This window comes from Cyclospora cayetanensis, unplaced genomic scaffold (assembly GCF_002999335.1).
Source record: "Cyclospora cayetanensis isolate NF1_C8 unplaced genomic scaffold, CcayRef3 CcayRef3_contig_28, whole genome shotgun sequence".
NCBI lineage: Eukaryota > Apicomplexa > Conoidasida > Eucoccidiorida > Eimeriidae > Cyclospora > Cyclospora cayetanensis.
In genome coordinates this window covers 260,890-288,241 of record NW_020312236.1, presented here as the reverse complement: position 1 = coordinate 288,241, position 27,352 = coordinate 260,890, and the positions used below count along the sequence as shown (strand labels likewise).

The 27,352-nt window shown below is 48.9% G+C and overlaps 4 protein-coding genes across 4 annotated transcripts; 3 read left to right on the top strand and 1 right to left on the bottom strand.

The window, feature by feature from the left end:
- The first annotated feature begins 6,037 nt into the window (after positions 1-6,037).
- LOC34617469 (40S ribosomal protein S10) lies at positions 6,038-7,207 on the top strand. The gene is made up of 3 exons (XM_022730841.2): positions 6,038-6,110; positions 6,630-6,928; positions 7,118-7,207. The coding sequence occupies exons 1-3, from the start codon at positions 6,038-6,040 to the stop codon at positions 7,205-7,207; spliced, it is 462 nt and encodes a 153-aa protein (XP_022589655.2).
- A 3,050-nt stretch (positions 7,208-10,257) lies between these two features.
- Positions 10,258-12,209, bottom strand: LOC34617468 (gamma-glutamyl phosphate reductase). Its single transcript, XM_022730840.1, has 4 exons — positions 12,027-12,209; positions 11,756-11,909; positions 11,515-11,624; positions 10,258-11,292 (listed from the first exon to the last, which is right to left on the bottom strand). The coding sequence occupies exons 1-4, from the start codon at positions 12,207-12,209 to the stop codon at positions 10,258-10,260; spliced, it is 1,482 nt and encodes a 493-aa protein (XP_022589654.1).
- A 7,246-nt stretch (positions 12,210-19,455) lies between these two features.
- LOC34617467 (malignant T-cell-amplified sequence 1 homolog) lies at positions 19,456-20,887 on the top strand. The gene is made up of 6 exons (XM_026338608.1): positions 19,456-19,536; positions 19,774-19,853; positions 19,970-20,067; positions 20,163-20,296; positions 20,466-20,533; positions 20,806-20,887. The coding sequence occupies exons 1-6, from the start codon at positions 19,456-19,458 to the stop codon at positions 20,885-20,887; spliced, it is 543 nt and encodes a 180-aa protein (XP_026194393.1).
- Positions 20,888-23,831: 2,944 nt separating this feature from the next.
- Positions 23,832-25,115, top strand: LOC34617466. The gene has a single exon (XM_022730838.2). The coding sequence runs from the start codon at positions 23,832-23,834 to the stop codon at positions 25,113-25,115; it is 1,284 nt and encodes a 427-aa protein (XP_022589652.2).
- The last annotated feature ends 2,237 nt before the right edge of the window (positions 25,116-27,352 follow it).

The following is a 27,352-nucleotide window of genomic DNA, read 5'->3' as shown; positions in this document are numbered from 1 at the left end:
TAGGACGCGTGCAGCTGCACTCTTTGAACAGTCCGAGCATTCACAGCTGATGGCATATAGCAAAGCAACTAGCGCACACATGCATGAGATTGTGCCTTGTTGTATCGAGTTGATGCTAATCTCCACAAAGAAATGCCACCAGACAAACCGGTTAGTCAATCCACTACCAGTTATTTTTATTCTAGTGAAAAATGTTTTTGTGTAGCTTAGCCCACCACATGTGCTTCTACCTTTTGAAAAGAACATGCCCTTTTGTTCCGTACCGGCAGTTCGTGACCTGCTGCTTACGGAACAGCGAAAAATTTACCGTCCTATTACCATTGGCAACGCAAGGAAAGAAGCAAATGGTGCAAATAAGAAGATCAGATGCTTGCATTCTTTGCTAGAGCAAAATTGGCAGAAAGAAACACGCTCACACTGCCGAACAACGGATGAGGGGAAATCCAACACGACGGCGGCAACACGGCGTTTCTCGTTGCACTATGACGTGTGAGCCTCCTGCTACAAGAAGAAAGAAGGCATGTAAAATGTGTTAATAGAATCAAAATGACCACCAGTTCATCACTGATTTCGCGCCTCCTGGGGCAGTATCTGCATGCAAATATACCAGGTACGTCCAGCATGGTCGGCTCCGATGCCCCCCAAAACGGTACAATGCACAGACAACATACTTGAGAGTGTCTGCGCATTAAGTTCAGTGTAGAGAGCTCCTCGACAGTAATCAGTGGCGACGTTCTAAGCAATTGACATAGATGAGGATACCTATTTGAGAAAGAATATGCGCTGGGTAAAAGCAATTATTAACGAAGGCAAGGAATACCGCGGATGGCTGTAAGTGCCCTTTAATACTGCTGCAGGCAACGATGCCCGCACCCCCCCGTCTAGCATCGACTGTGGTTGGCATTTCCCAGCCTATTTCACTAGACACTTGCATCCACTGTAGCCTGAGAGCTCAGTAATCCTGGCACCCAATGGATCATCTGTCTCCACGTGGGTCACTTGGCTACGCGGCAAAGTCCGCGAATATTTAGGAGTCTTAAAGCTTCTCTAAAAAGTCAATGTAGGCAGTTTTGTGTCACCTGCAACTTTTCGAAGAATAGATAAAGTGGGAAGGACAGCTGCTAAATGGAATTCTTGCAAATGGGCATGAACAGCTGGCCACAAGCTGCGTCGTCTGGTCACCTTCTATTGCACTCTTTAAAGGCTTAATATCTACCAGAACCAGATCTTAAACACGAAAATACGGTGGTGGGCCGTTGGCTGTGTGTTGTGAGCCTCTTTTGTCAGCAAGAGATCAACGGATAGACGAGTGTACCGTTGAAAAACAGATTCATTCAGCACGAAGAAGAAAGTAAAGCCAACTTATTGAAAGTTTGAGTATAGAGTTGTCGATGCTGCACACGAGCCTGTTTTGTGCTGCCTGTCTGTCCATCTGCGTAAGGGTGCTCTGCAGTGGTCGTATTATGTGTAGTGTGCAAGCCGCTCAAAAAGGCACGAAGGAGCGCACTAATTATCTTCGGATCCCTCTGTATGATGGTACTCATATAGAATTATTGGAGCATTCAGTCCCGGAGCTGGAATCTTCAATCGACTTCGTGAGCCATGACAGGGTTGCAGCAACCAACGAGATGGGCAGACTGCTGTGCCTGTTGACAGCAAGGTAGTTGCTATACTGATGCACGAGCAATAAGGCTTTTAATCCAGTGAGTCCAAATTCTTTTTGCAACAGGGTCTCTTTGCAATATGCCGGGTTTAAGAGAATCTGGCGACTTCATGTGTTGACTGCGTGGGCAGTGTAATGCGTACTCTTCTACCAGGGGACACTATTTTTGCCACCAGAAGAAACTAAAATCTTCCCCATTGCAATGAAGATCTAACCAAAGCCCGGGAAGAACAGGATTAAGCGCTTTGCGGTTCAGCGGAAGAAAGTCGGAACGTGCAAGTGGAGAAGCTCTCGCTTTGCTATAAACAACAGTTAGTCATCTTCTTTGTGACAGGGCTTGATCTTTCCACCATTCTGGATTTCGGCATTAGCAGTGAATGCATGGGATCAAAAGTAAACGACTAACACAATCATGCAGTTGCGCTACACAATAGTGAACGCCTGGGACGCAGCCAGGGCACGTCGGCGACCACCTTGGTGAAGCCCTCAACATACTTGGCTGTGATGTCGTAGTGCATGAGGCCGTCGAACCAGTGAACAACTCTACGAATGTTCAAAGGCCTAAGACTTTTGTTGCAGGTTTATTAAAGACTTACAATCCACCCGCATAGTAAAATGGGGGAAACATAAATAGCAGCGGCATGGCTTCACGACCCCCACACCGCCTAGAGCTCCTTCTCCTGCACAGAGTAGCAGTGCTCGTTCTTAACGCGATGAGAATGGCAAACAATGCTGAGATATATTCAATAAACTGGAAGCTCATAGAATTTTGTAAGGCCCTTGCAGGTGCGTAATGGTTAAGGCTACACCTCGATTGCCCCAATTCTTGCTTGTTCTGGCTCAATTCGAAGTACGTGGTGAAGCTGATTTTGAACTTTTCGACCGAACATTACCATGCCGTCAATGTGAACACCTATTCAACCCCTTAGTGCTAAGCTTATAATGCTCGCATTGCACTTGCTGTTGCAATCCAGCTATGGCATTAACAAGTCCAATAGGGCAGACACATGTACTCAAATGTGCCAGTGCAAGCATGCAGCGCCGTCTCGCTGCCGTCATCTGGATCAACGGAAATCTGTAAGGAAGCGTTTGTGAGGTCAAAAGACTCTTGATCTGTGTACCTTGTCAAAGCACTTACCCATAATGAGGCATCTCGAACAGCTGCTTCACAGTGAGCTCGCCCAGGGACTTAAAGTTAGCGCACATGCGCCGCCTTCTCCCCCTTTTCGGTACCAACACCGCGACACGCCCATAGGTGCTGTTATATTCCTGCATTTTGCTTTTTTCAACAAATCATCCACCTTCCGCTCACTCTTCTCAACCGGAGGTGGAGACTCCCGATACTGTGGAACACACTTGACGCTATCCCAGGGACTCGTTCAATACGGTGCACTGGACAACCAGGTGTCCAGTCTACTGGCAGCTCATCATTGTTTTGCGCAACCGCAAATTTTCCATTTATATCTGCCAATTCGTGTTACTTGGCTAGAAATTTAAGTAGAATTTCTCGATACTCAAAGTGATGCCGAGCGTGTATGATGGGTTGCATGCCCACAGCCGTTTGCTCTTTTTGCATTGCTGAGCCGCTCACGTGGAGACTATGCTTCACCTTGTTGAAATACCGAATCTACCCACTTACCAGAGATTAAACCAATGATGTCTGGAAGATTTGCAGTCGCTTCCTAGCACGTTTCGGCATACGCATTTTTACAACTGAGCGCCTCCCATTGGCTTACCCATGGAACACGTAAGACTGCGTCCTGGTACACGGGTCGAGCATGTAAGTCATGGACCATGCTGAAAGTAAACAATTCCGATTTGATCTGGCAGTTACCTGCTGTAGCCCTTGCCAATCCTTGTGCCCTGCTGCCCGTCAACAACCTGGGTCTCATAAATTGCGCTAATGCCTGAAGAGGCAGATGGCCTCTCTGCGCCATTTCCCCAGATAACAGATCCAATTTATATGCAGCGCCAAGTGACGCTAGCAATGTTTGGATATTAAGGGTAAGTCGTATCAGTGCAGAATTCATCCGTCGTGAGTTCCGAGTTGCGGCTCTATCCACTGCATCCCCCATCACTCCATCGCAACCTGCGTGGACGGCATTCCTTTTACCCGACGCACCCTCTGGGCTCGCCAAGTAGCCTGCTTTCCCTTGGCTTAATCCCGTTGATCAAGCTTGTTCTTTTTTGCATGCACTTGCGCTTCCGGAGTATACAACCAATTCACAAAGATAGAAGCAGGTACCATTTTGAGAGCTCTTTGAGGCTTATCAGGAGCAATACTTTATTCTGGCTTTATTTGTTCATTCGACCTGGACTGCAGGCTGGATTCAGTAGACAGGACCCTAATATCCACGAGGCACTAGAACCCACTTTCGCTCTACCTTAACATGTATAGGGGCTATGGCTGCGCTCGTTGACTCCGTAAATTGCAAATACGCCATTATTTTTAAAAAGGCCCACTGGTCGGTGGTTTGATTCTGAAGTGGTTCCCCGTCCTGCGACCATCGTGCATTGCACTTCGGCCAAACATAAGAAAGACCACCGCTTTAGCAGCATTTCGCCTACGTTGTGGCTACCACAAACCTGAGTTTCATGTTTTTCGATACACCAATCATATGTAAGGCTTTCGCGCTTGAGCTTCATCAACGTTTTTTAGGTTATCGTTGAGCTAGTCTCGTCCGTCACCACATGAGTAAGGGCTTGTGGGAAGGCAGGAGCTGTTATGATCCCTGCAAGCACGCGAATCCCTCGGCAGGGATAGAGTCATTATTGAAGCTGTTACTTGTTCAAAAACCGCTCCACAAGCTAGCTTTTTCCCCTCATCGCTGCGGTACAACGCGAGCTACATCCCCAACCGCCTGGTGAAATCTTCGAGTACTTGCCCTCCGTAGGGGCCGTAGAGCTTGTCTCGTCGGCATAGCGTCTTCGACGCAACCTTAAACATACTATTTACTGAAATGCCATGAGCTCTCACCAGCTGAACAGCTGCCTAGCTTACATCAGCTTTTAGGCCAGCCACTGACGCTCTAACTAGCTTTGTGTCACCGTCAACTTCCCTTGCCAATGGTTTTCGTTACAGCATGTTGCCAACGATGCTCGCAAAAAGCTTTTTATCGCGGTACCAAGTACCTTAGGCAAAACTAAACAACAGTTGAAAGAATCCTGGTATCCAACTGCATACACAGCCAGTGAATGCTCGGGGAACAGCTGAATCGAAGAGTTTTGTACCGCTCCTATGAGGCAACCGTGAGCAGACACTTAGCTCCTAGCTCAATATAAACTTTATTGAAAGCTTTTAAAACGCTCCGTCCTTCCTTTCCCTTGAAAGCTCAGAATCCCCGACCTGAAGATTGGGGTCAGCTGGTGTGTGCAGGGCTGCACCCGTAAATACTCCGAGCATTAAGAGCACGTGCACAGCTAGCGCATGTGCGCATTGTGTTTCCTTGTATAGAGCAACAATAATTGGCAACTGATTAGACAAACTAGCTATTCAATTCTTAAGGGATTCTTGGAAAATATAACTCGTGAGGAAGAAACTATGTGTGCGTACCTAAGCTCGTTGCATCCTCTCGCTTGAAATCCTGGCCCCGACGGGACTTTTGAGGAATCTCTCGAGAGTTTTCTGTCAACCTCGTGGTGGTTCTGAAGCCAAGCTTCTTCCTACGGAGACCTTTGCTGGAACGCTACGGGTATTTGCAGCACCAGGGCTTCTAGTGTCGAGCTAGATCTTTTATGCAGAAAAAGGAGTCTTAAAAGTTGAAACAGAGTTGCTGATTTTTCTAATGAGTCAAGAATATGCTACTTGTGACAAGGCAGGTGCCCACTTGTAGCTTGCCCGTTACAGGCAGGGGAAACCGTTGCGTTTTGGGATAGTAGTGCCGCACCACACAGCGCTATACCGCTTATTCTTATCATCAGTAGGGGTTTTATGTAGAAAACGTATCTACACACTACGGCTCCACTTGCACGCTGCAGATACGGCTTAGCGCCGAAAAGTCTCGTAGATGCCTGTACTTTGTGGGGCTGGTATACTGAGAAAGAGCAGCAATAGAAGCACAAAGTTCACGGACAAAAGCCATCAAGCGATGTAAGGGTTGTTTGTGAAATGCTTTTGTGCTGCTGAAACAAAAAGAAGCAGAGTTTACTGTTGACTAAGTGCAACAAATACAAAGGCATGACGCCCTGGTGGGGCTTTCGCGGTCTGCATGCCGTTGCAATTGCCGAGGGCGGCTGAGGGGAGACCTGGAAAACAGACAAGTGCCATAGGGAAGTCCCCATTGATCCAATGGACGCTTAAAGGGTATTTGTTTTCATCTGGTTCCTTCTTGCCTCACCGTGAGAGTTGTCTGCTTCCCATTGCCAGCATCGAAGATGACGGTCGGCATCAAGCCCAGTTTTATTCCCAAGAAGAACCGCAGGATTATTTACGAATACCTATTCAAGGGTGACTTCACTTTGTCCCTTTTGTAGTTTATATCCGTTTTCTCTGTGTCATTCTGAACCCTGCACAATACCCAGGAACACTGGGGCTGCGAATCGGTGGGTGGGGTTCTCCTTGGCCCCAATTTTTGTTTTTGTAGATTCTTTTTTTCGTGGATTGAGTCGCATCCACAATCTTTCACCACTTGAATGTTCATATCTTCCGTTCGTAAGAGCGATGATGCTAATGGTTGCGCAACTTTAATTTTCCCGCCATGATTGCCTCTGGCGCCTGTTTGACTTTTTCCTAACTCTATGAGTCACACTTTGCTTTTGTGCTTCCAGAGTCAGCTAAAGCACAATTTTTGTGGAATCTGGCTTCATGCGTAGCACGAGTTTCTTGTTTTTGATTAATGGAATATGGATGCCCAATGCCTGCTCATCAAAGGGTTGGGGCTTAAGGGGCCCTAGCTAACCGAACCATTGGAATGGAAGCGTGTGAAAGTTCCACACCTTGTGTATGTCTGCTCTGTAATTGCTTCAGAAGGTGTCCTGGTGGTGCAAAAGAACCCCAAGTTGGAGAAACATCCGGAGATCCCGGTACCGAATTTACATGTTATGATGGTTATGAGGAGCCTCAAATCAAAGGACTTTTGCGAGGAAATGTTCAACTGGCAGCACAAGTACTACACCCTCAAGAATGAGGGAATGGAGTTCTTACGTGATTACCTCCGCCTACCCCCTACTGTCTTCCCTGCCACCCTGACAAAGAAAACACCTGCAAGACCACAACGCGCTGGTCCTGAAGGAGATGCTGGTAACGAACCGGAAAACTGGAGGGGAGTAAGCTCGCAGGACACGTATTAAAGCCTAGTGTAGCTTAAAAAGCTTTCCATACAGCGGCCATTGTTCGTGCTTTCACTAATTGCGCACGTCATATTTTTTCGAATGCTGGTAGGAGGGAATAAGTTATCTTTGTTAATCTTCGCAGTGGTCAGATATTGGAACTCATGTTTTCTCTGCTGTTTGCAGGGGATGGGCAGAGGCCGTCGCCCCATGGGAGATCGTCCTGATTCTCGCATCGGTGGAGACAGGGCAGAGAGGCCTGCCCGCTATGCATAAGTCCTCTTCCACCTCAAAATATTGTGGTGGAGATGGTCGATTTTGCTTTCTCCAATAGACCGAGGATCGCCGTGGTCGCCTTCACTAAGTCATTAATACCACGGAGAGTCTTGTGGTGTTAATTTAACAGTTAGGGAGCGATGGCATATTGTTTAGGGCTCATAAACCTTACACACACGTGCTCTAAAGGTTAGGATGGACACTCTTCTAGAATGTAGGCGATTGCCAGTACAATTGGCGCAAAATTCTTGGATATTGCTAGCTAGTGAAACCCGTTTGATTCTAGTAATTCAGTTTGACCTTGAACAATAGAGGCAACGTTGCACATGTTGAATGCTTACATGCAGAAAAGCGGTAGTGCACTTTGAGATGGTTTGACCTCGCGAGCCTGAATCACCAAGTTCCCTTAACATGATGCTGTCGTGTAGATTGATTTGAATTGCAACTATCGGAAAATCAAGAATTTTTAGAAAAGCGTATATGGTATTAATTATCCGGTGTTCATGACTAAGGCAGACGAAAGTAAGCAGAAAGGGCCTGTGTGTTCTTTCGCGAAAGGGGGTGTATTACAAGCCAATTAATAAAGCAAAGCCCTCCGGAGTTCCATATAGATAAATCCTGCTGTGAAAGGAGGTGCTGGCATGTTTGCTCCCGTGTACGCCCCCACTGGAATTTCTTTTTAATCGACCCGTTAAAATCCCCCGTTTGTAGCCGTGCTGGAGGGCTCTTCAAGCAGGATGGAAAGGGGGATGAAAAGGAAGTGCGCACGCGCACTTCGGTCTGTGACTAGGAGGTTACTGCTCCCCTTGCTTGATGCAAGGTGGCAAGTGGATCTAGCTGCCACTCGTGGTTGTAGGGTTTATGTGCGGACTCTGGTTTGCGCCTTAATGATCCCCAAAGGCAGCGGTCTCTTGAGCTTCGCATGTAGTGCATTCTGACTGGGTTAACTAAAAATATTCGAAGAGGCTCATCAGCCACTTAGGCTTCCTGAATGCCGAATCATGACGATGGTTGTCATGCCTGTACGCTTATTCTCTTCGTTGTGATTGGTGCTGTCTCGGATGTCGCTTTGCAGCGGATGCTAGCGTTTTGGACACCATGGCCTCCGCTACGAGTAGTGTATCTGCTTTGGCGGGAGAAAAAAAGTGGTGTTCCTGTTATGCTGCGAGCAGTGCGCTTTCAGGCAGATGAGTTAAGAAGCGCATATCGATTTACATGAGGCCTTCAATGGCGTCATCAATTCTGGAGGGCCGCCAGAAAATATGAATGCACCAACGGGTATAAATAATTCGATCAACGGATGAATGCAATTATAGTGCACAAAGTATGCGGAGTTTTCTGTGACTACCAGGTCTACGACTTCAATACAGAGTGGAGCTGCTTGAAAGCTCAAGGGAGCAAGGTCTTCCGCATCTGGAGCCACTGTCTCGCAAGCAGTACCCGCCTTGGTCTCATGAGCGAAACATCGGTTTTCTCTCATTGGTTCGTGCCCCAGTGTGTTTCGATGTGGGATGGCATAGATATACGGCAGTGTGAGTAGGTGTGCTGTAGTTCTCCACGGCGAAGATGGGATCACTTGGTGCGGTGCAAGCCTGTTATGGAAAGAAGCTCCTCCTGGAAACAAGAAGCGGGACTGGCCGTTATGAGACAATTTGTAGCACAGTCACATAACAGCCTAGGTCGAGGTCTCGCTTTGGAGGATTGGGGGAAAACAGCTGCACGCCGGAAAGCACCTTAAAAACCTTCGCCAATGTCTCCGGATGGATCTGAAGAAGGCTCAGTTTCTCTTCCTGCAGTACCGCTCTCGTTGGATGTGAAATGGGGATGGGATACTAGTTGACAGTCGATCAACGAGCTGGGGCACACTGTTGGATATTGTGTATTCCTCCAATAAGAGTGCATTGCTCATTTTCTGGTACACTTTTCTACCTACGCAATAGTTTGCACCGAATGGGGAAAATCCAGGGTACCGGAGCACAAATCACGAAAGTGAACTAGCTCTGTTATCCTCAGTATTTAAAGAAGCAAAACTTTAAGATATACGACCTGCGACCTGTGGACAAGCATCATTCCAGACAGCCCATTGCAATGAGAGGAGAGACAACTAGACGTGCAGGATCTTTGCTACGCAACCTTCTCGGAGCGTGCTCGGAAACAGCGAATGCCCTCTTTGATCTAATAATAACAGTTCCGCTGCTTTGTGAGACCCGTTTAACCAACAAATCCCAGCCAGCCGACTTTGCTGGGCAGCGGCAGGGGGAACTGATGATAAAAAGACAAGTAGCACACTACTTTAAGCACAACATTCCCAGTAATGAATTGCTGTGTTACAAGACCTTGCATGCGTTTGAAAGCTCAACTCTTCATGCTTCCGTCTTGCATGCTGGTGAATAAATCAGGTGCTGCCCACTTGCCCCATTCCAGTTAGTGGTGAACTTCCCCAGGGCCACACATATTGTTGGTATAGAAGATTTTCACTCGAACAATTGTCGGCATGAGTCACGCTGATTTCGGAGCCTTAGCTGCAGATTATCTATTCAAGCTGATTGCAAGTGCACCTGAAACCGCCATTGTTCCAGCTAAGCCTTGACTGTGGGATCCTGTTGATAAATACCGCTTCGAGGTCCGCAATAGCCCCATAAATAAGTGTCTATGGTACCCGCTGTACAAGAGTCCAAACGCCTCCAGTACAAAGAGAAAGAAAAGGTTTAATTCTTAGTGGTGCTAAGGAGTTACCGTCTGTGGTTGAAGACCACCTGAGCGTGTGAAGCGTCGCACAGACCAATAGCAAAGGGGCTGTTGCTACTCCCCAAAAGAAAAGATCTTCAAATTTACCCTCTGTACACGCCCAGTGCTTTTGTAGGGTTCTGTTATTAGCTTTGAATATTGCCTTCCAGATATTGTTGGTTGCTTCTTAAGAAATCAAGGCCTTGTGGTACCAAGCATACCACCACGACCAGTGTTTAGCTTGTACTCCTGAATTTTACATGAATTTGGTATTGTGCCAAGCGCTACCGTATTCGTTGTTAGGAAAGAGCAATTACGGTTCACTACTGCAGTAGCCTGCTTCGCTCGAACGCATCAATCCCATCCTCATTTACAAGCACTGCGCTACCGATGCTTGTCTGCTCAACCACCAATAGAGGCCTGTGAGTGAATCCCGGCAACCCCTGTTCGGCCGCTCGCCGCTCCACAGCCGCCACGGTGTGACCCCTGCCATAGAGTCTGTAAGCGTATGTGCAGAGGCCCTCAAGGCCCACAGGGCCCCTTGCGTGGGTCTTTCCAGTAGCAATTCCAACCTCGGCATTAAAGCCAAACCTGTAGCCGTCAGCGAAGCGGGTGCTGCAGTTGCAGAAAACGTCCGCACTGCAGACACCTCGCATAAATGTTTCGATGTTTGTCGGAGAAAATGAGAGAATGACATCCGTATGATGTGAGCCATTGTTATTGATGGCATGCAGCGCTTCTTGTATAGTCTCAACGATCCGCACGGACAGAATGGGGGCCAGCCATTCCGTTGCAAAGTCCTCCGGCCTCGCTGCCTCCGTCGCCTCCTTGGGTAGCCACGCAGCAGCTTCTTCGTCAGCGCGGTAACGCACACCTTCAGCAGCGAGAGCAGCACCTAGGGCCGGAAGCAATGCCTCTGCAGCGTCCTTGTGCACTAATAGGACCTCCAGTGCGTTGCAAGCTGCCACATATTGCAATTTGCTGTCCCTTATTATTGCGATCGCGTCCTTCAGCCGCTCCGGAGTTGAGGCGCAGTCTGCATCCGCGTAGGCATGACAGATTCCGTCTGCATGCCCCATGACTGGGATATTTGTATGGCTCTGGACAAAACGTACGAGTGCATTGCTGCCTCTAGGAATCACCAGGTCTATGCAATCATCTAGTTTGAGCAACTGCTGCACATCGTCGCGGGTCTCCACTAGCTGCACCAGGGAACAAAGGCCATTAATGTCTTCCTCTGGAACCATATTTGCCCCTAAAAGGCCTCGGCCAAACACTGAACGAATGCCTAAGGTAAAGGCGTCGTGTAGCGCTTTGTTGGTTCTAGCAGCCTCCTTCCCTCCCTTTAGTAGACAGACCTAATTGCAGCATCACATAGATCCGCGCCACAGAGGGAAAGGATGGACATAATCACCAGTAGAAATGAAGGAAGGCAAGAGCACTTGCCATTGCGTGGCCTGGTGAGCTGGGTAAAACATTATCACCAGCCACAACACCGCAATCAGTATCAGCAAGAGGTGGAAGTAACCAAGTTGATGCAGTTCGAAACCAAAGCTGCAATAAATGTGGGATAAACGCACGTTGCCAGACTTGAGACCCAAGGAAGCGATCTGGACAAATGCCTCTGGACGACCCTCGAAGATGATCAGCAAAGCCCCCAAAGGCACCGATACACGGTACAGATGGAGACCTGTCCATGATATGGCAACGTCAGCGCAACACAGCTGCTCCCGATTTCTTAGGGTCCCATCATGAACATGTTATTGCCAGTCCCCTTGCCACTTAAGCGACGCTGCAGCATCAGCAATAAGTTGTGCCTACCCTCTGTGAGCTCAGTGGCAAGGGTGCACTTGCCGATAGGGCTTGGTGTGGCTGCCAGAGCATCGATGGCAGCTGCCAGTGCTTGTAGCTTTCTGGCATCAAGAGGCAACCGTTTCTGCAATGCAGGGGATATTTCCCCGCTGGCTGCCGCCTCCTGAGAGACAGCAAAAGCATCGTCAATCTCGGTGGTGAACCACATTACCCTTTATTGATCTATCTGCGTAGCAGTTGTGTGTTTCATAAGATGTTTGTCAGGGGGCCCTACACATACCTTTACATCTGCACGGTTGGCCTGAAGGATCTGTTCCTCAGAAAGCAAAAGACCTTCTCTAAATGCTGCCAAAAGTCTGTCTGTAGTTGCTGAAGGTATTCGGCTGGAAAGAGCCTTGGCGGATGCTATCCGCTGCCTAAGTGCATCCAAACTGCCGGTGGTGTCTGTGGCCGGACTTTCCATGTTGGCCATACGCAGGAACTGAGCCACCAGCACTGAATGGAGGGTTATTAAATGCAATACAACCCAACAGGAAATGGCCGGATCTGCGGCTGTTTAGCCTGGATTTCAGCAGAAGCTGAGCCGCTGGTCGAGTATAGCATACATCGGTTTGCCCCGTCAGCATGGGAAGATGAGAGGATAACAGGAGAAAATCTTGGAGGCTAAGTAGTTCAGCGGATCCATTTAATACAATTTTCTCCAAGTAGCTATTTATCATGATTCTAACCTCCCGCAATCTTGTTTTACTGCAGTGCAATTGGCAGAGCGTGGCGCTCGTTCCGCTGCCGAGATGCTGTGCTATCCTGGATCGGAGTGTTGCCTCCAGCAATGAAGAGGATACATCTTCTACTGCAATATCCACAAATGCTACTAAGAGCTACTTACCGAACTTCACAGGTCGCATTAATATTCTGCTTAAACAGCTGTTGACCGTCAATAAGGTGTACAGAGCATTAGAGCAGCCAAGAATGTCCTCCAGTTGCATCAAAGAGTTCTCCAAGGACATACATCTTACCACTTCTGCCTCAGTTTGCGTTCGCGTGATACAACTTAGCAGGCATGGTTGTTTCAAGGTACTTACAGTAGAAGACCTTCGTAGGTGGTTACCGGTGGGATTACGAGTGACGGAGACACTACTGCGCAGTGTCTCCACATGTGTAGTCCCTGCTGAAGCTGTCTCAAACAGTTAGTAGTCTAAAGTTTTGCACTGCTGTAGAAACTCTGCTATTGGGATTCTCTTGCGAGTATCCTTTTGAGGTGTGCATTGAACTTCTATCAGCGAAACCCACAATTACCCACTGCGCGCACGGTAATATGGATCTCAGCGGTAATGTGGGCCTTCACACTTTCCATTGCAGCGTCATGGTCCCTCTAAGAACTCCGCAGAGGCATTTTAGTCCTGACTCGATTGACACTTAATAGAAAGTTACTTAGCGTTTCTCAAGAAGACTACCTCGCTTCATTCCCCGAGCCCCTCCGACTCTCGAAGTAAGGAGAGAGTGACAGCGAACCTGCGTGTTGCTGTACCGCTTAAGCACTTCGAGCATCATATCTAGTTGCACATCGCATCTAGCGCACATGCACAAAAGTCTGGGTCTCTTGGTTCGTGGTAAGGCTACTTACCGCTAAAGGAGACATACAAACATAGATGCTAGTTAGTCGATTGCTTACTAATTCAAAAATAGGCATGAATTATGTAGTAAAAGGTGTTAAAGCGTAGCTATGCCCGCTGCATCTTTTCCCCTCACATTCAAAGAACGCCCTATTTTTCCGTACGTGTCCGTCAAGACCAACTGCGTGCAGCAGAGTGGGCGGGTTCTCGCCCCGCTGCGTTTGGAGCTAGGTGTCTCCCTGCGAAGACCTTAAATGAAACGTCAAAGTTGGGAACACCGCATTATTTGATGTATCCAATGTTTTCCGCTCAATCATTGTCTGTGGACGTAGTGGTATGTCAGATTTCTGTATAGTAGTTTGCTAGTTTCGATTAAGTCATATAGTAGCTCAATGCCCCAGTCTGTTGTCAAAGAAAATCAGTGTCAAGCCCTTGGGTCATGGAACTTGACTGCGGCAAGTTGCCTGTTGTGGCGGCAGAGGCCACCCTAGAAGCTGATATGCACAAAGTACTATTACACCTGGTATAAATGCTTGCTGTGTCACCCGAAAGGTGTGGATTATTAGGTGGGACTACGCCAGACAGAAAAGCATCCCACTCAAAAGGATAGGCCAGTGTTCAAAGGATCATAATCCTGTGTGGGGAGGTACCTCGCTTCGTACCCTCTACATGATAACAATAAGTGCTTCTCTGGGATGTTTCTAGGAGAGACTTCAATTTTGCCTCTATTGACTCACAGGAAGTCTTCTACAGAGATCAGTTCAGCTCAAGCCTTCACACGAGCCCTGGCTCTTCGATTCTTGTCGAGATCGAATGAGCAACAAGCTTTTCAAGAACTGAGAGAGTTTGAGCAAGGAAAGCCATCAAGTAAATGGTAGCTCCAGAAATATGAAACCTAGCTATGCTAACACTACAATGCAGACCTACAGCTGGTCAATTAGTGGTTTCTTTGGTTTATGAGTAATGCTACACAAGGTGGTCACAGGACGGGCAGGGACCCCCGAGCGGGCCATTTGAGAATGATGAATTATATGTGATTTCCGGAGCAAATGGGTGCAACCCACGCGCCTTTGACTAAGACGAAAAAGCCAAGGTGAAATGCAGAACCCGTGGTTGATATGGCAGTACCATCCAGGCTTAGCCTACAGTCTGAGCCGAATGAGCCAAGAAAGCCAGGGTGGCTCCGTGTTCCCACGCCACCACAAAAGACTCCCCCAAACGTACCTACTTCTATCGTTGTGAATTGGCTGTTTACTCCGGAAGCGCAAGCGCATGCAAAAAGAGCTTGATCAACGGGATCAAGCCAAGCGGGAGCAGGCTACTTGGCCAGCCCAGAGGGTGCGTCAGGGAAACGGAATGTTCTTCACGCAGGCTGCGGTAGAGTGGTGGGGGATGCAGTGGATAGAGCCGCAACTCGGAACTCACGACGGATGAATTCTGCGCTGATACGACTTTACTTAATAGCCAAACATTGCTAGCATTACTTGGCACTGCATATGAAGTGGATCTGTTATCTGGGGAAATAGCGCAGAGAGGCCATCTGCCTCTTCAGTCGTTAGCGCAATTTATGAGACCCAGGTTGCTGACGGGCAGCAGGGCACAAGGATTGGCAAGGGCTACAGCAGGTAACTGCCAGATCAAATCGGAATTGTTTACTTTCAGCATGTTCCATGACTTGCATTCTCGACCCGTGTACCAGGGCGCAATCCTATGTATTCCATGGGTAAACGAAGGGAAGGCGCTTGCGTAGCCTCCACAGCGCGCAGTTCTAAAGATTAGTGTACCCAAACGTGCTGAAAAAAACGATTGCAAATCTTTTAAACAATACCAATGTAATCTCTGGTAAGTGGGTAAAGTCGGTACCTCAGCAAGGTGAGGCATAGTCTCCACGTGACCGGCTCAGCAATGCAAAAAGAGCAAACGGCTGTGGGCACGCAACCCATCATACACGCTCAGCAACTCGTTAATTATCAGGAAATTCTACAGAAGCTTTTGTAGATGAGCAACACGAATTGGCAGATATAAATGGAAAACTCGCGGATGTGCAAAACAATGATGAGCTGCCAGTAGACTGGACACCTGGTCGTCCAGTGCACCGTATTGAACGAATCCGTGGGTTAGCCTCAAGTGTGTTCCACAGTATCGGGAGTCTCCACCTCCGGTAGAGAAGAGTGAGCGGAACGAGGATGAGTTGTTGAAAAAAGCAAAATGCAGGAATATAACAGCACCTATGGGCGTGTCGCGGTGTTGGTACCGAAAAGGGGGAGAAGGCGGCGCATGTGCGCTAACTTTAAGTCCCTGGGCGAGCTCACTGTGAAGCAGCTGTTCGAGATGCCTCATTATGGGTAAGCGCTTTGACAAGGTACACAGATCAAGAGTCTTTTGACTTTACAGATGCTTTCCTACAGATTTCCGTTGATCCAGATGACGGCAGCGAGACGGCGCTGCATGCTTGCACTCGCACATTTGAGTATCTCCTGTCTGAAGCCCCAGCTGGACTGCGACGGCAAGTGCAATAAGAGCATTAGGAGCTTAGCACTGAGGGTTGAATGGGTATTTACAATGACGACATGGTAATGTTCGGTCGAAAAGTTCAAGAACAACTTCACCAAGTCCTTCTAGTTTAGCCAGAACAAGCAAGATTTGAAGCAATCGAGGTGTAGCCTTTGCCATTACGCACCCTCAAGGACGTTACGGAATTCCGTAGGCTTGCAACTTACTACCACAACCTTGGCATTGCTTGTTATTCTTATCGCTCTAAAACCGAGCAGCGGTACTCTGTGCAGAAAAAGGAATTCTTTGCGGTATGGGGGACGTGGAGTCATGCTGCTAGTAATTATATGGGGTTCATTTCGTTGTGCAAGCGGAAGGTCAGTCTTAATGTATTTGAAGTTGGTTGCTGGCCTAGACACCTCATGCAACACGACTTCATGGTGCAGTATATTGATGGCATCACCAAGGTGGGCCCCCATATGCTCTCGAGACTCCACAGTAATTTACGGTTGTTCAAAACAACTGCCCTTATCTGTGATGATTCAAAGTTTCTATCAAGTTTATGTGAAACATCTGCTTTTGACACCCATGTATCTACTACATTGGTAAACTCCAGCGCGGTGAAAGCGTGAGACACTACCATGATGATGGCCTGCTGACGCTCGAACCAGAGAAAGAACTTCGCCAATTGTACATTCAGACTTTCCTCTGCAATACCGTTTTGACAGGGCACATGGTTTTCTTGGGACACTGCAAGATTCACTTTACAGTGGAAAAGCTGTCACGATCTTTTTGATGGCCTGGTATGCACCCTGGGGCAGGAGCTTATGCACTTTTATTCCTAGATTGCCAGCAGCTAAAGTTGCGTAACTCTCCGTAACGGGGCCGTCTACAAAGCCATCCGGTCCCTGAAAGGGCTTGGACTGCTCTAATTATTTACTTTTTCCTGTTGGACTACCAGAGCTCAGAATCAGAATAGCATCAACATCGTTGCGGACAAACTACGCACTATGCTCATTTCATCCCTTGATCCAGCTATGCCATGGCTTAGGCCCTGGCTCAATTGTTTTCGACGTATGACTGAAAGCTCCACGGGATCTTGAAGAGTATCATCACGAATAAGAAGTTAAACTTTGCTAGTGCGTTCGGGCGTGCCTTTTCTGATCTTCCCCAAGCATCGCCATAATATAGTTACTCCGAACCACTATGCGGCAAATCGGCAGCCAGAGCCCACCAACCGCACTTTTTGCAATATTTTCGACTTGACGCACTTACAGGTCCAAATACGTAGCTTACATTATGAACCATAGAGCACAAGGAAAAAACTCGCAGATAGTACTTGTCCAAACGTTGTTCTCCCGCATTCCTGGCCTGCAGTGAGGAGCCACTCACTACTTTCGGCCTGGGCCTAGTGGTCTATCTTCACTAGCCATACTTTACAGCTAGAATACTCAGAGAAGAGCTGGCTAGCACATGCGAATGCGTGGGCAAAGCTTAAAAAGGATGATCACAGTATTATTTCAAAAGGGGGGCAGTCGTCTGTGTATTTCGAGCGTGGAAACTTGGGTTTCGGAGGATTCACAGGGAATCGTAGATGCGTTGAATCGTAGGACTATTGCACGCCGAGGACACACAGTGCGTGATATTCTTGCTAGAAGGTTTGGGAATCCTCAGTTTCAGTGGTGACTGAAGGAGTACCTTCGGGTGTCGTTGCCTGCGGTAGACATTGCAGCTCTGGTTGTTTTGCGACGATAAATGGCATGGACGGTATTTTTTTGCTTTTCTGGGTAGCTTTCTTTTTTCAGGGCATGATTCGCCTAAATGGCTACCTTCCTCATGGGGTATTGCTTGGTCGATTGCTGGTTTCTACTCTTAGGGTGTCTTCTAAACTGGGATCAATGCGCATTCACACTCATGTAGTGTGTGTGTACATTCTTGCTTGAGAGTCCCTTGGGCTTTTGAAATCTACCAAGCTGCTTCAAACAGCTGAATTTGCCCGAAGAAACTTCTCTGAGTGGCGGAGACACTGCTGAACTAGTCTGCACCTGAATTTCTCGACGCGCTTTATTTGTCTTCGGTTTTCCGTAGCATGAAGCCTCCACATACGAGTATGTCAACGATAGCGCGCCGTCGCGCTGCCGCGTTAAGGTAAATTTCGTATTTGTTTTAGGGTGAGTTGCTAATTGACTTGTGTGTTCCTGTATCTCGTAAACTACAGAATTGCCTTAGCTCGATATAAGAAGACGCAACTCTGTGGGCGAGTGCGCTGGATACTATATGCGACTAGATGTAAGTGTACGAAGCGCTCAGAGGGTGCAACTACACGTGCCCTAGCTAGCCCTCTGCTCTCAGGTTGGAACTATGAGGGGAGCGGGCAGGGTAGGGATAGAGGCGTTTATGGAAACATTCACTAATTTTGTTGGCAAATTTCCATGAATTCGGGACCAACTGTCTCCCTACGGCGACGCAGACGGAGCTTTACACAAGCAGCATTACTCCTTACTCTTCTAGCTAGTGTTACTCTGCTATCAATAACATATACTGATAGTTAAACCAAGGAGTCAGTTTTTAGCTCCTTACTTGTTTGTAACTAGTGGAGTAGAAAGTGATCAAGCGCGGCTCAGCCCGCTAAACTCTCTGTCACTGTATACGACGATATCCTATGGCTGAATGTAGGGTAGAGTGAGTTTAAGAAGGATATTTCAAGACATAATATAGTCGTTTCAGGTGTTTGAGAGTGAATGCTGTCCTGTAGATATCTCGATCAGAGAGCCCGAGAAGATAACTTTCACAAAAGCTACTGCTCCACGCTTCCACTATCCTCGTGTGCAAGCAAAACCGTGTTTACCTTGCGAAAGCAGTCTGATGATGATTTGTGTGAGCCTACCGCTGCTGTCAAAAGGTTTTTGTGCTGGTGCACAGCTACCCACCTAATATATAGTTGAAGTCAAGGGTATACCTAAACATTTTTTCATCTGCGTTGTAAGCATGGACAAAATAGAAGAGCTTTATGATATCATGCCGAGCTTTATGGAAATTAGTGATAAGGTCAGGAAACACTTGAATGTAAGGTCCATCTGCTGCCGCAGTGGGTCTGGTTTGGGGCTGTCACAGGGCTGCTTCAACATGAGCTTCAGGTGGTCCAATATGGATAATCTGAATATCCTGTGGTTTATACGGATGATGGCAAACAACCTGAAAGGCGTGACCGTGACCCCTTTCATGCGTTGGGGTTCGTGCCGGAGGTCCGTGTGCTCGACCACAGCTTGCATGCATGCAGGTCTCCTTGAATGACTGAATTTCCATTCAAAACCTGGGCACTTTGTGGATGCATATCAATGTTCATTATGATCTAAGCTGCTTTGCCACGGAGAGTCAGACACCACTGGTGGACATCCCAGGGTCTGCTCCACGGGCTGCGCTGTATCCGGCTGGGCGGTGCTCCACTGCCACAACTTCCACAAAAATTCACTCACGCTTTCCCCTCTAGGGTTTGACTAGGAGGGTATTGTGCTTGGATTCACCGAGTGAGTGCTTCTACTTTGAGGTGTTTGTTCCTGAGCCACTTTATAATCACTCAAGACTTAGGACGCGCGAGAGAAAATGATGAAAAAGTTCGGACCAGAAGATATTTCCAGCCAGACTATCATGAAGTCATCCATGCAAAGGGCTGTTCGAACACAGGTTAGCTGAATGACATATTGTTGTCACATTATGGGGGACCAATACGTAGAAAAATGTTTTATGTTCGTGTCCAACGCCAGTCAGCTAGGTGACATGTGTGCATGTGATTTTAGCGATCTTGAATAAATAGTATGAGGTATATTCTAAGCAAAATTTGACCGTAGCAGATTCTCTTTCATGGCTATCGAAGAGTAGAGGTATTGAAGCAAAAAGAATCTGTCTTTCTCCTTGCTTCAGATTCTACAAGAATATCCGCGGTTAGAACCTGTTATGGAGGAAATCTGGCCAAAAAAGGCGTCACCCGTTCTTCTGAAGTGGTAATTTACCCTGTCTACCTGATTATTGACTGCCAGAGTGCACCACTGATGCTGGCTAAATCCACCAATCGACAAATACCCGCTGCAAAGACATGCTGGTGTTTTTTCGTGCTCAGCCAAAATCACATCAATATCGTGGCATTGAACGGCAAACCGCTTTTCTTTCAGCACAGAGATCGCCAGTGGGTGCCTACACTGCGACTACTTCACGAATGTGAGTCGATTAATGTGGCGCCATGCGGATAGTGTATTCAATATCTCATTTCATCCATGTTGTATCGTGTTCTAGGCCTCTGTTACATTCTGCAGACCCATCCATGATGCCGAAGATGCAGGTCGATAGAGGAGCCGTGAAGTTTGTTCTTCGGGGTTCAAATGTAATGTGTCAGGGCCTGACCTCTCCTGGAGGCAGAATGCAGGTGGTGCCTGCAAATGCTGTCGTGGTGAGCACAATAGACTAGTTTACATTTGCCTTTTCACCTTTCTCCCTGAGCATGGAATAATCTCCTGTGCTTTCAGCCCACTCTACATATTTGTACGGCTTTTGAGATTGAGCCACGCAAATGAGGTGATCAATCGTATGTATGTTCAGTGCTTTTTCGGGTGGCTCAGCAAATTGCTGTAGAGGGGAAGCAGCACAGCTGCGCAATCGGAGTTACGACCATCTCTACGGAGGAAATGTACGTCTGGTACTCAGATTGTTTGTCGGTGCTTCTGCACATCAGCACCCAGTTACGCGCCCCGTGGACGCAAATATTCTGGCATTACGTTACTGGATATGATGAACAATGGTTCATTCTCGCATGATGAAATATTACTTTAGGTTTACCGTAACCAGTGCAGCGGAGCGACGGAGAGGGGAGGACTTTATTAATACGTAGATCTGCTTTTGGCAGTTACAACCTATTTGCATAATATTGGTGGTTCTGTGGCTACTTTTTTGCTCCTGCAGTCGCCGCGAGAACAAGGGTCCTTGCATTGAAACCTTGACTTCGCTGGGGGATGGTTTGTGGACATACGAGCTCACCGTGTAGCCATGAGCACTACTCCTGCAAGGCCTCCTGGAACGGAAAGAATAAATCTATGGCACCCTGACCGGGATGCGGCTTTTGCTGGATTTAGAGAAACCTTGTTGTGGGTTTGTATCTCAATGACGGGCGATGCATGTGGCTTGTTATTACACTGGTATCATTGCATCGAATGACTGCGTATCCAACTAAATCGCTAGTCATCTGCAAAGTACCATGACGCTGCAGTTATGGCTTGGAATATAACTCGGACGAGAGCTTGTCAACTGGAAATCCACGCCAAGGAGCATTATGGTTAACTAGAATGCCACAAGACGATGAAATAATTCGAAAACATTGATTTTATGTCATTGTAGTGAACTGCAACTTCACCGTGCGGTCGCTGTTTAAATGCTGCCAAAACAGGGAGCAACGCAGCTATCCAACAATGCAGCGATATGCATTTAAGCTCATCCATCCATGTTTGCCTTCCTCATTGCCATTTCTCTAGAAAATCACGTTTTCTTCCCGCTTTAATTAGCCTTTTACTGCAGGGAAGGGATGAAGCTAAAGAATTACTCTTCTGGTGTTTTCATGCCTGCTGATTTCCTCGGTAAATATCTGGGTACCGAGTTTTGTGGCTTTCAGCTGATTCGTCAGATTTGGTGAACCATGCTGGAAGACATATACACACAGCACGAGTTCCGCTATGACACAATCCTGTACAATACTCCTGTACTGCACCGCACACCACCTTGAAAGATGAAGTTTTCAAATTTTTACAGGAAAATTAGGGATGTATTCTCTGAAGTGTAATGCCAAGCAACGTACAGCCTCAATTCTTACGGACTCCTTGTGCATTCTCAAGGGCTGACCTTCCTGCATTGCTCGCCTCAGCAGCTCTACCTTCCTTGCTCCTAGTTCCATCACTTAAAACTAGTTTTTGAGATACACTTTTCGAGCGACTAACAGTTGTGCATAGTGACTTTTCCCCCTCATGTTTTCCAAGTGGTTCTACTCGCTCCTTTGTGTTTGACCACATCTTTGCAGTGAAGAACTTTTCCTGAGAAGAGGAGAGCTTTTTGTAAGGAGCATGATTGGGCTCTAATGATACTGAAAATGCAGCCAGTAATTCTGTCTCACAGAAGGCATCAAACTTTAGCTAGTTAACTATAATTCAAGTTGAAGCCTCGCTTTATTTTGTTTAACCGATGTGAGAGACCTTCTGTTTAGCAAATTCCTTGGTTTGGTGTGCTTCAGAAGCCTCTGTACTGCGAATAATGGATTGTGGACCGGAGGCTGTGGCCGAGTTTGTGAGCGCACGCTATTCCGTGTCTTCCCCTGACCTCCTCTAAGGCAAGTTCCGTCACTTCTTTACTAGCTGACTCATTTGTCATCTTTGGAGAGTGGTTTGATGGTGTCAAGTGTGTTGAAGGGATCGAGGTGTCTCTTCAATTTGCTGACAGTACTTGCAGGTGCGGCTTGGGTCCGGTGCAACGCGAGACGAAGCAGGGCTCAAAGGACATCGCTCTTAGTTCGAAAAATAGGAAAGCCCTCAATTAGATAATTTTTTGCGCTATTTGTTGCTAGCAGTTTCCGCTGCTGCGTAACCCGCCCATCGCAGTGGGGCACTCCGGTGCCAGCCTTCGCTCCAGCGGTACCCCTGCGTTAAAAATCAGGAGCAACAAACCAAACAGATCTTTGAAAAGAGGGTACAAGTGCATATGTAATGGCCGTACTTTGGCCTTCTGGGGGTTTTGTTCCTCTGACTGCAGCGGGCAGGGGGGAACGACTTAAGCGGGCATAACATAACAGCAACACCGTCGTCTGTGGCTGCCGCATCACGAGAGCCCCGAGGCTCCGGTTCTGTCCTCTGCTGATTTGCCTGCCTTCTTTGCGCCACACGGCTTCCTCTGAGCAGAGAAATGCCTGAAAAACCAAAGCCACAGCAAGAGTTGGCTGCTTCAGTGTACGGGTAACCACTTGCTGTGCAGCGCTGAGTAGTGGGCTAGGAGGGCAGGAGCGCCAGCTCAAGCAGTCGCCTTTCAGCTGCAGTACAAACACCCCACGTCCATTCTCATTCATACATTTAGCTTATGGTAGTCCAGGTTTTGTGAGCTCTTCTCCCCAGATCCTGCAGCCTGCTGCCCCTCTCTCGGTCCAGAGATTAGCGGGGGGTTGACGCCAAGGGCAGCAGCTCAGGTGGCCTACCCTGCAGTTCGCGGAGGCCCCTTCCCCACACTTTTCCCCAACAGTGGGTTCAAACTGTTTTTGTGGATTTGTGTCTACTCAAGCTAAGTGGAAGGGTCTAGAAGAGGCCCCCAGTGCACCAGCATCCACGTGCGCCTTGGTCTGGCGGGGCAGCAGCGCGCCGGCACCCTGTCTCAGGCAGCCATCTTATGGCCACTCTGGGGTTCACAAACTCCCCTAAAGCCATAGAAGTGCCCCTTTTCCTCCTATGGGGATTCATTCAAGGCTATTCCTCTACCTCCGCAGGCACACTGGCCTAAGTGAGCGTCGAGTCGCTTCGGCTCCACTGGAGGCCTCCTACGCGAAAGCGGCCTTGCACTGGCTTTGAGCGTTTATTATAGGGGTCCTCTGGATACTTGCACTAGGAAGAGGTTCTCCGGATCACACGGAGGCCTCCTGGGACGGCTAGCAGCAGTTACAGCCAACGCCGTGGTACGTGGCATGCCAGTCGTTTCCATTCCGCACAGTCTTCACTCCCAAGTCTGTTGGGAATAGGGCCTGATCTCTTTGGGAGGATCTGCACTAGCGCATAAGCCGCAGTTTACACGGCACCCGTAGAGCAGCAGCAGCACACCCTACCAGACCGAGACAAGCACTCCCCTTTGCTCCGCCTTCACTTTTCCGCCTCCTGCCTCTCTCAGTTGCAGAGCACATAAAGCAGCGGGCCGCCGACCGAGCGGATCACAGTGCCTTCTCGACTGCACCTTCGCGAAGGAGCATGATGGAGATGCTGCCCTGTCACAGCGACGCAACTGTGTCTGCAACAGCAGCACTAGAGGGGGGTCCTACTACTGCGGTACCTGCTGCCGAGACAGCCGTAGACTCTGCGCCTTCCGGCACAACTGAGTTAGACCAGCCAGAGGTCAGTCTCTTGGGGCGCTCACCGAACTCGGAACGGCGGGCATCCACGTGGGGCAACTCTGGCAGCGGGAGCGAGCAGCAGGCACCAACAACAGCGGACTCTGAGAGCCCAGAGGCATACAACTATGAAAGTGTTACGGCGAACGAGACGCATCGAGAGGAGCGACTGCTGCTGGTGGAGCGGCAGCACGTCAAAGCCGAAGGAAGCTTCGGTGAGAGGGCCGTCGCGTACGCTGTTTGCTGCAAAGAGCAGCCAAAGAACGGCACTGCGGGGAGCTCCGCTTGGTTGCAGGACCCCTGCAGCAGCAAAGAGCAGCAGCAGGAGTCTCCTCAGGACGAGCACGCGGAAGAAGCGTCCGAGGAGGGCCCTCAGGGGCCCTCTGCCGTTGCTCCTGCTGGGCTGGAAGGCCGTTCAGGGGATGCAGCACTAGCGAAAATATCTGGAACAACTCGCGGGAGCAGCGGCAACGGCAGCGGCAGTGGCAGCGGGGTTCCTCCAGCCACGGCAGTGGCGCGTGTGCGCGGCTCGGCTGGGTCGACTGCCACGGCATCAGAAGCACTAGCCACAACGAGCAGCCGGAAATGCATTGACGAGGGTTCGGTTCGTCGTCACGTTGTGCCTGTTGGGCCGCGGCACCAAGTTCCCTGTTTGCCTCCCTTCTTCCTTGAGAGCGAGACTTTTGGCTGCGGGTGCAGAGAATCCTCCCCCGGACTGGATCCGAGTCTGACGGCCAAGCTGGTGTACTCGCCTTCCTCGTTGGAAAGGGTGCGTCAGCGTCGTTTGGCTGAGGGGCTAGCTGATCGAGCTATTTGCTCGGAGGGGGATATGGAGGCCTTTATGCAGCAGTGCGCGAAGAACTGGAAGGGCAACAAGCCAGGATGGCAACCGTTCAGCCCAGAATTCGCCTTCAAGCTGCTGCACTACGCGGGTTACGACCCCGCTAGGGCTCTGCAGCTCATGGAAGATCCCCAATTTCCGTTTCAACTCGTATGTGATGGCCCAGTGAGGAGGTACGACAATAAGTGGAGGCCAAAAGACAGACGCGGCGTCATCTCTCCCACCCCGTACCCCCCTCCTGTGTTCCTCAGAGGCTACCTTTCGAGGCGGCATTACAGAGAAAGCTCAGGCTACTCACTGCGTTGACTGCACCGCCGTTTTTGGCAGATGACGGCTGTTTGAGAGTGGCGACAAGTGCGCGTTTTAAGGGACCTGACGCATGTTGTACTCGAATCACGGAACGGCTGTGCGGATGTCGGCAGCCACGGACGCACTCTTCCATGGTCCGCCCAATCAGGGGGTCTGACTGGGGCCGCACTTCTAGCCGAAGGGACTCAAGGGGGACAGTAAAGCCTTCAATGTGCAGGAGAATCGCTGTTGCTGCCTCTCGCTGGTGTTATGGCAGCTCCAGTGTCCCTCCGCGATCTGTCTTAGTATGCAATGCACGTAAGAGGAGGGCTGAGTTCAAGCAAGAGCGGGAGGTCGGCTGTTTCTGTTTTGCTACTGACAAAAGGGGCTTTTCACATAGGCTCCACATACGTCAGCCATCATAAAATTCGTTCAGATTTTAATTATCATGAGAAGAAAGCGTACGATGAGAGGGAGTAGGCACTCACGCATTAGGCACTACAACTAGGTAGGCACTGCAAGATACTACTATGGAATTCACGGCAACAAACTGCAGCACAATGCACCGTGCAAGCCACGGTACACCATAATGTACGAACTAATGACTAATGCCTTGCATACAAGTATTGGTGAACGTAGCTGTATTGCTCTGCGACATCGTTATCGAATTTTAGGTTCTATGTCGAAAGATACCGTCCTGTCGCGTCGGCCGTTTCATGGGGCCACTAAGGCCTGGGTAGACCTGGGTGCAGTGAAAAGTTATGCAGCACAAGCAAAGCAGAGCCAGTCTGGTAGTTTCAGAGCGCATCTGCTAAGGAGAAGCAGTGGCCGTTGGCGTTAGAGTACCTGGCCAGGTACTCTAACGCAGCTACGGTTATTCCGCGCAGCACAGCTACTTCATTTCAATCGCATGACTGCGTAGATACCACACGGTGGCTATCGGAATATTCTGGAATGAAATATCTAGGAGAAACTGCCTCTGCTTGCCTTTTGCTTGGCTGGCATTCAGCTTACGGTTACATCAGCGAGCGTAAGCACAGCAGCAGCCCATATTTGGCTGTGTTTATGCCATAGGTCGCTGTATGGCAGCTACATTTATCTTACAAAACCTCTTGGATGAGTTAGAGGGAGGCAGGCTTGGCGAATACCAGCCACTGAGGTACGAGACTACGCCGACACACGCGAGGTGCTGTCGCGGCTCCACCAGCACAGCAACCAGCAGGAGGGGACAAAGAAGGAGCAAACCACTTAGTACGGGTAAGATGGAGTCAAAGTAAATAAAAGCAGTGGTTTTCTGCCTGGAGTTTCCCTGAAATGCTTACGCGCACTGCTACGTGCGTGCAACCGGACAGATGTGGCGGTGTTGATGATCGGTGGCGACAGGGATCACGACCGTTTTAAGGGCAGTTAATGCTTGGCGTCCTTAATAGAACAATTATTTTGTGTCTTTGACGCTGAGAGATATTCTAGGAATTACTTAGTCGGGAGTCTCAGGTGCACAAGAAGACCATCCACCCATTTAGCTGGCAAGCGGACCCTGGAGCTGAGAGAGGGCGTTGCTGGGCATCTGCGTTTCTCCTAATCTATAAACCCTCAGCCGTCAGTCCTATTTTTACACAAAGCACAGCAGTGGCTGTAGGCTGTAGGGCTCAGGGTTTGGGACTACGGCGTAGAACTTCTGCCTTGCGACTGTGTCGAGGCTATCGACCCGCGATGCGAAGTTCGATGTGACCTCACAACTAGAGGCTCTCCCAATTCCTTTTTTACTCAGCCTCCTGCGTTTCAAAACATAGCCTAGCTCAGACACATGTGCGCCCTCTGGGCTGTGAACTTTTCGTACTCTACCCTGAAACCCAGTCCATAGGACCGATGCAGGAAACCACCGCCTACTTCTGCCGGAGCTCGACAGAGCACTCAAGCAACAGAGCTCGAGGGAGGCAGTAGAGGCTACTTCAAATGTGCACAACCAGAGAATCCTCTGCTTTTCACGCTGTGAAAGCACGTTTACGGTGTGCATGCACCAGACGGAACACGCGTGCATCGATGGCCGCTCAGCAAGCGGCTTTGTGTTTCATCCAGCTACAGTAAATTATCTTCCGAGTATCGCAGAATCCCTACTGTGCTTAGTTGTGGGTGAACGGGGAAGTGTGTGGCAACCTGTTCTTGGAGACTGCGCTTCCACCCCTAGTAGGAACACACTGGGGAGTATAGTCCTAGAAGAGCAAGCCAGCTGCCAGATCTTTCAATCCGTCATT

Excerpts from the sequence above, each read along its gene's own strand:
- LOC34617468 (XM_022730840.1), bottom strand. The coding sequence starts at position 12,209 with ATGGAAAGTCCGGCCACAGACACCACCGGCAGTTTGGATGCACTTAGG. Across the intron at positions 11,910-12,026 it reads CCAACCGTGCAGATGTAAAG|GAGGCGGCAGCCAGCGGGGA; the intron begins GTATGTGTAGGG and ends GCTGTCTCTCAG. Across the intron at positions 11,625-11,755 it reads TGCCACTGAGCTCACAGAGG|GTCTCCATCTGTACCGTGTA; the intron begins GTAGGCACAACT and ends TATCATGGACAG.
- LOC34617467 (XM_026338608.1), top strand. The coding sequence starts at position 19,456 with ATGATGAAAAAGTTCGGACCAGAAGATATTTCCAGCCAGACTATCATG. Across the intron at positions 19,854-19,969 it reads TCACCCGTTCTTCTGAAGTG|CCAAAATCACATCAATATCG; the intron begins GTAATTTACCCT and ends TTTCGTGCTCAG. Across the intron at positions 20,534-20,805 it reads ACCATCTCTACGGAGGAAAT|TCGCCGCGAGAACAAGGGTC; the intron begins GTACGTCTGGTA and ends TTGCTCCTGCAG.
- LOC34617469 (XM_022730841.2), top strand. The coding sequence starts at position 6,038 with ATGACGGTCGGCATCAAGCCCAGTTTTATTCCCAAGAAGAACCGCAGG. Across the intron at positions 6,111-6,629 it reads TTACGAATACCTATTCAAGG|AAGGTGTCCTGGTGGTGCAA; the intron begins GTGACTTCACTT and ends TAATTGCTTCAG. Across the intron at positions 6,929-7,117 it reads AACCGGAAAACTGGAGGGGA|GGGATGGGCAGAGGCCGTCG; the intron begins GTAAGCTCGCAG and ends TGCTGTTTGCAG.
- LOC34617466 (XM_022730838.2), top strand. The coding sequence starts at position 23,832 with ATGGAGATGCTGCCCTGTCACAGCGACGCAACTGTGTCTGCAACAGCA.